The sequence below is a fragment of the Sinocyclocheilus grahami genome, unplaced genomic scaffold (assembly GCF_001515645.1).
Source record: "Sinocyclocheilus grahami isolate Dianchi unplaced genomic scaffold, SAMN03320097.WGS_v1.1 scaffold43.1, whole genome shotgun sequence".
Classification (NCBI taxonomy): Eukaryota; Metazoa; Chordata; class Actinopteri; order Cypriniformes; family Cyprinidae; genus Sinocyclocheilus; species Sinocyclocheilus grahami.
Window position 1 is genome coordinate 522,784 of NW_015505222.1, and position 7,020 is coordinate 529,803.

General features: G+C 37.8%; 1 protein-coding gene across 1 annotated transcript in view; it reads left to right on the forward strand.

Annotated features, from left to right (window-relative positions):
• The first annotated feature begins 235 nt into the window (after positions 1–235).
• LOC107582340 (pleckstrin homology domain-containing family G member 4B-like) overlaps positions 236–7,020 on the forward strand; it is a 19,964-nt gene continuing 13,179 nt past the window's right edge. The window contains exons 1-7 of the mRNA XM_016268137.1: positions 236–251; positions 1,492–1,716; positions 2,528–2,701; positions 4,121–4,244; positions 5,136–5,229; positions 5,418–5,504; positions 6,536–6,652. Of these exons, the coding sequence (XP_016123623.1) occupies positions 236–251; positions 1,492–1,716; positions 2,528–2,701; positions 4,121–4,244; positions 5,136–5,229; positions 5,418–5,504; positions 6,536–6,652 (837 nt within the window). The remainder of the gene's footprint in view (positions 252–1,491; positions 1,717–2,527; positions 2,702–4,120; positions 4,245–5,135; positions 5,230–5,417; positions 5,505–6,535; positions 6,653–7,020) is intronic.

A 7,020-nucleotide genomic window follows, 5' to 3' on the forward strand; every position in this document is an offset into this window, starting at 1 on the left:
ACCTGGTTGTTTACTGTGCATTTATGAAATCATCTGCAAAAAGCATCAAAATTAATGATAGTTGAGCTTTGGTGTGTTTCAAACATCAGACTGAAGAATCGCTGAAGAATTACCTGTTGAGATCATGTAATTATAGAGAGACTTGTGCACTGCCGAATGAAAAGATGTTTTTGCAACAGATATTTATGTGTAGATTTAATTGAGAGTTGTCACACATTAAAACTGTACTGCTAAAATGAAGGCTCTTGCAGGTGAGAAGACAGACAGACAGACAGACATTATTTCTTAAAGTGCTAAAAAAAGACCCATATCTCCAGATATCAAATGACCCTTCAAATTAACTTTCCAAAGTTCAGCCAAGGGCTTCGTCTAAGGGTGATATTTACAAAAACACTGAGAAATGCAATTGACAGTCTCCTGAATGCAAATACCAGACTACAGGAACAGCGCCAGGCTCCAGATATCCTTCATTTGGGATTCTGAGGATTTGTTAAATGAAGTTTGACTTGGACATGTTTGGAAAACCGAGGTGTGGACGTGTAACAAGAGAAGTAACGGGGGGTTAAACAGAATGACGGGCTCAGAGCCATGGCGAGACAGTGATCTGCACCATGCAGATGTGTTTACTGAAGAAGAAGAAAGGCTGAGGATGGGAAAGTCAGCCAGAGGACCGAAGAGGTTCCACATGCACCCGGGACGGACCACCCGGAATGAGACACAAGCATGGGCCAGACAAACTACTTTGGTTAATGATTACACAAAAAGGCTATTGTGTCTTTCCACAATCGTTCAAAATTATTAATCATTAAACCTATTGTGGAAGGTCCAGTTCTAATTTTGTTCAGGATCATAAAACATACACACTGAGGATAAGCTTACAATTCGAAATGCTTCAAATCACTTGGAATATCAAGCAGGAAACGGTGAGAACGTGAGAAAGTCTAGCGCAGATAAACATCAATGTGTGCACACTTCATGAGCACATGACAAAGCAGACATCTGATGTCTGTATCATTCAATGACTCAAACTGGGGATTCTCCAGTGATTCAATAAACTGCAGACTTGGAGGAATCATTCATGTCTGCAGCACAAATAGTATAAAATGAGATACAACTTCAAGAAGCTGAAGACTTATGGTTAGGTATTTGTTCAAAACACTAAGCTTAAGTATGTGCAATAATAACAGTGATGTTGTCTTAGCAAACACTACTTACTGTAAATACTGTCAGGCCATGTCAACGTAATCATTGTTAATGAAAACAATAATAAACCAAATGAAAATAGTTTTTTAACTTAAACCAACATGAAAACCGAACTGAAATAATTTTTCACTATTCTAAAAAAAAAAGTCTGTGCATTAACTATGGAAAACTAAAACAAACAAACTGAAAGTCGTAATTTAAAATAAAAAACTAAAACTAACAATGAGAGTAAAAACAACTGAAAACTAGACAAAACTAAACTGAAAACAAATTTAAAAAACACTTAAGGTTCACCTGTACAGGTGATCAAAGGTAAAAACAGGTCTAAATCCCGCTCATCCTCTTCAGTCTCGGAAACAACCAAAGAGTGTCTGCAATCGCACAAGCCAACCAACAGAAGCCGCAGTGATGTCTATCCAGAAATCATTCCCATGTTGCCTGCTATCCAGGGAATAAAACACACAGCTAATTTGGTGTCCCCAAAATTAAACAGACGACAAGAAGCAAGAAAGGGTAAGTTGAGTTTGACCTCTGCATGTAAAAGAGACTTGTGCTTCTGATTTGTTACAGGCATTTAGAAGAAGCAAATACAAAAGAAATAGTTTAACAATTATTTTCTGTGGTTCCTTGCTGTGTGTGTCAACTAATTGCATACAGATTTTACCCCACATCTCACTTTGATGTCAAATGAACATCTAAAGCAACATGACGTCTGGCCAGCATGCTGTTTTTTAGACCTTTATCCTTAAATGAAAAGCATGTTCAAACATGACTGATATGAACAGTTGCTTGTACAAAAATGAAACCACTATGAGGCCACGTCTAGTTGCCATCCGCCATGACATATCAACTGATTTACAGACAACCTTGACCCTGGTCAATTGCTGAGGAGAAAATAAACCCTTCTGAAAGGTCATCTTAAAAGAGTGCAATGTGACACTGGCCAAAGGTCAGGACCGTGCACAGCGTTCCACAGGGGAATTTCTGCAGTCCTTCATCTGATTTCTTTCTTTAGCAGAACAAAACGAAAGCATTCATGAGGACCAAGAAGAGCAAAGAGCAGGAAACAGAAATAACAACATCCCCCCTGTTTTATGGGGAAGCTGCTAGATGTCTTTGTAAATGGGAAGAGGAGGGTGATGGATTTAGTTTACAAGTCATTTTTTCCCCAAAAAGAGATCAACAGCTCCATCTAGCTGTGGCACACATCTTTTCACTCAAGCAATAAGTTCAGAAAAAGTAGAATTAGTTTTTTTAATCACCATCTTTTGTGTTGGCATATTTACCTATGTTGAAAATAAATGTAATTTCCCATCTTTTGAAGAAGTCTACTCATCTGGAAAGACTGGAACTCCAGCTGTTAATGGAGTAGAGCTCCAGAAATCAGACGCTGATCAGCTCTTGACTGGCCAGCCTGAGAATGGAGTTCAGGCAACTTTATTTTCCCAGGACCCCTCAATCAAGAGCCTTCTCAAGCTAGGCATCATCTGTTTACCGGGTATGCTTCCTAATCAATTTTTAACCATTTTTAAGTGTGAATTTATGTGTTGTGGTGTGTTTAAAATTCAGGGCTAGGACTGGGCAAAGACTAATATATAAACAACTGTTCCCTTGAGCAAGAATTGTTCACTCAAAAAATCTAATTGTCACATTTACTCTGTTTCATCAACAAAAATAAAATAAAAACAGTCCATACATCTTTTGATGACACATGATACAGTACATTTGTTTGAAAAACAGATACAAGAGAACCAAAAGTAGTAGAACCATTGATTAAAGGGTTAGTTCACCCAAAAATTTAAATTCTGTCATTAATTACTCACCCTTGTGTTGTTCGAAACCCGTAAGACCTTCGTTCATCTTCGGAACACAATTTAAGATATTTTTGATGAAATCTGAGGGCTCTCTGACCCTCCCATAGACAGAATACTTTTTTGCGCAAAGAAAACAAAACTTTTTCTGCGTCACTTGTGGATCTCGTTCACGACAGTACCATGACACGAGCGTGTGGCAGCGTGATGACGTCATTACGCCGGATCTGGGTCAGCACCGCCACACGCTCGCGTCATGGTACTGTCGTGAACGCGATCCACACGGGATGCAGTAGAGACGTTATTTTTGTTTTCTTTGCACAAAAAAGTATTCTCGTAGCTTCGTAACTTTACAGCTGAACCACTGATATCACACAAACTTCTTTGTCGATCATCCTAGTACTTTTCTGGACCTTCAACGTGGTAGTTACCTTGCTGTCTATGGGAGGGTTAGAGAGCCCTCAGATTTCATCAAAAATATCTTAAATTGTGCTCCAATGATGAACGAAGGTTTTACGGGTTTCGAACAACAGGAGGGTGAGTAATTAATGACAGAATTTTCTTTTTTGGGTGAACTAACCCTTTAATTCAATACATGGAGAGTCATCAGTGACTAATAACTGAATTTAAGTCGGCTCTCACATAACACATGATCTCACATAAGAAAAATATGCGAGTAACACCCAGATCTAAGTTACTTTTGCCAAAATTACCTTCTAAATGACTACTTGCTTCTAACTTTCTACATGCACATGTTGCTCATTCCACTCTAGATAAAGCTAAATGCATCAAATGTCAATTCTGATGGCAGTAAACAGGAAACGTTCAAACTCTCCTCTCTACAGTTTTTGAGGCCTGACAGTTTTGACAAGCCTCTATAATGTAGCGGTTAGCATGCAGCCACGTGCAATCCAAATACAGAAAATACACAACTTTTTCTGAAGTGTGTTCTTCAGACAATAGTGATTTATTTGCTTTTGCTCTCAAATGCTGTCATGTTAGTTGCTAAAATGCCAAAGCTATTGCACACATGCACAGAAAATATGGTCATTCTGTTAAATCGTGTTGTTTTAACTCAATACTGTATGTTCTCTTACCAATACCAGGCAGTCGTGACAGAGCTGGCCGGGCTGTGGTTGAGGTCTACGGGGGCAGGAAAGGCTGGGCGTCCTCTCAACTTTCTCCTCATGAGTTCTGCAGAGTGTTACTCTACCTGCACTCCATTCCCAGGTACCAAACCGAGACCAATCTGCTCAATCACCATAAGAGGGCAGTAAAAGACATGGAGTAGCAGTCCAAATACAGAGCATGTGAAATGGCCTCATTAGCCTATCAGGCATGTTTGTGCCTAAAATGTAGGCCTATTTCTTAATTCAAAATCTGAGTAGAATTTGAATTAAGAAATATATATCATAGGCTATATATTTATTAATTTTCATTCTAGAACCAAGATGACATTATCATCTGTGTAATGTTTAAGTAGTTTTGCCGATGTCCGTGACAACGCTTCCGTTCATCCAGGTAAAAGAAACCGGCACTACTTTCTCTCGCGCTTTCGTTTCAAACAAACCCAACAAGTGCAAGACAATTGTTCTGTTCAGACTTACAGTACATTATGATGGAGTTTTTTTTTCTTATTTTCCTTAATAATAATAATACATAGCCAATTTAAACACACGTCAATATTTTATATCCACGTACTTATTTATTTGGTGACTGGTGAGTAGCTTTAATAAGGGGAATAAGTACAATCAGCCAGTTATTATCCAAAAATAAACCCCAAAAGTATGTTCGGGACGATTATTCCTTATATTTTATAAAGCTACATTGTATATATTACAGCATATAGCTATTTATGTTTCCTCCCTGTCACTGAGTTGACATTATATCTAGAATTGCCATATTTACAAGCACTGATAAATCCACATGCTTTAAGAATAGATTCAAATGTTGCTGCACACTTTGAATTTACTGTCTGTCAAGAATTAAAATGTGTTTTGATGGCTGTTGTTTTGACAATATTGATGGTTTTATCATTCTCCTGGAAGCTGCACAAATGTAATATGCTATACCAAATATGGCTTTACTTACTGATGTAAAAGAAGATGTATGTGTTTACAGGATGGAGGTCAGAGAGCTGGGACTGACCGTAGTGATTGACAGCAGGAAGTGCCCTCTGCCCTCTGTGTTCTACAAATCCCTGCTCATGGTTCAGGTGAGGATCTGCCCAGAAAACAATCATCACCACCAACTTCCAGCATCAACATCTGAACACATCCTTTATGCACACAGTCTAGAAAAGAAGTTGTCTAGTAGGCGGCAGTCAAGAGTGCAACTGCAGCTACTCTTTCTGCATGTTTCACACACCAACCTATGTGTCTGATGAATGTGTGTGTTATACAGGAGCAGGCCCTTCATGCAGTGCACACTATCTTGATGCTTGTTGATAAAGACGCAAATCCTCGACGGGAAAAACATCCTGGTCTGCAGGTAATTAACACTCCCAAACACACTCATTGTGCCCTGCAATTACGCCTTCATGGAAACCTGCAACCTTTTCATTAACTCCTAGAATGTCTGCTCTCTCTGAGTTCAGATATACATGCCTTCAGCTCTGGGTGTTGATCTGGGGTTTGTAGGCTGATATACAGTACCTGTTACTATATGCAGATGTTGAACTCCTTTGGCATTTTATTGCTGCTTTCACATTTTTTTTTTTTAAAGCAGTTATTTTTTTAATTCAGCAAGGATGCATTAAATTAATCGAAATTGACAGTAAAAACATTTCAAATGTTGCAAACAGTTTCCGTTTCAAATAAATGCTGTTCTTTTGTTCTTTCTATTCATCAAAGAATCCTAAAACATAAAATGTATCACGGTTTCCACAAAAATATTAATCAGCACAACTGTTTTCAACATGACTGTTTCTTGAGCAGAAAATCAGCATATTAGAATGATTTCTGAAGGATCATGTAATGATACTGAAAATTCAGCAGGGTATACATTACATTTTAAAATATAGTCGAATATAAAATTCTAATATTTTAAATTGTAATAATATTTCACAATATTACGATGCATTAAATTAATCGAAATTGACAGTAAAAACATTTCAAATGTTGCAAACAGTTTCCGTTTCAAATAAATGCTGTTCTTTTGTTCTTTCTATTCATCAAAGAATCCTAAAACATAAAATGTATCACGGTTTCCACAAAAATATTAATCAGCACAACTGTTTTCAACATGACTGTTTCTTGAGCAGAAAATCAGCATATTAGAATGATTTCTGAAGGATCATGTAATGATACTGAAAATTCAGCAGGGTATACATTACATTTTAAAATATATTCGAATATAAAATTCTAATATTTTAAATTGTAATAATATTTCACAATATTACTGTTTTGACTGTATTTTTGTTCAAATGAATGTAGCCCTGGTGAGCAGAAGAGACTTTTCTCATGCTTGGGTCTCACACACGTGCAGTACAGTATGTTAAAGTACATGATCTTTTCTTTCAGATAGATGTTGTGACGTCACTAAAAGCTCTCCATAAGACAGTTGATGGACAGCAGTTGACCTCTGACCTTGGCGGATCCTTCCCTTACAGTCATGAAGACTGGCTACAGTTTCACCAGGTAGGAGAAGAGCAATCACAAAAACACCCAGTAATGCTGCCTTCTGATTGATATCTTTACCTTTTCAGTGAATACTGACAGTCTTAATGTAAAATTTGTAGATCCAGACAAATATAAAATGTAGAATTTCGGCCATCATGTTTTGTTTTATCAGTATTTGCACTTCTTGCAACTTGGAGGTGCTCCAGTGGGAGTGTAGATGGACATTTCAATGATTAAAAACACTTTTTTTTTGCATCAGTGCTGTGATTAATGCGCATGCACTGATGCTGTGAGTCCTGCTTGCCTCATTCAGTTTCCTGTCCTCTCTATCGCTCTCTCTCACTCTCTCTCTCTCTCTCTCTCTCTCACTCTCTCTCTCTCTCTCT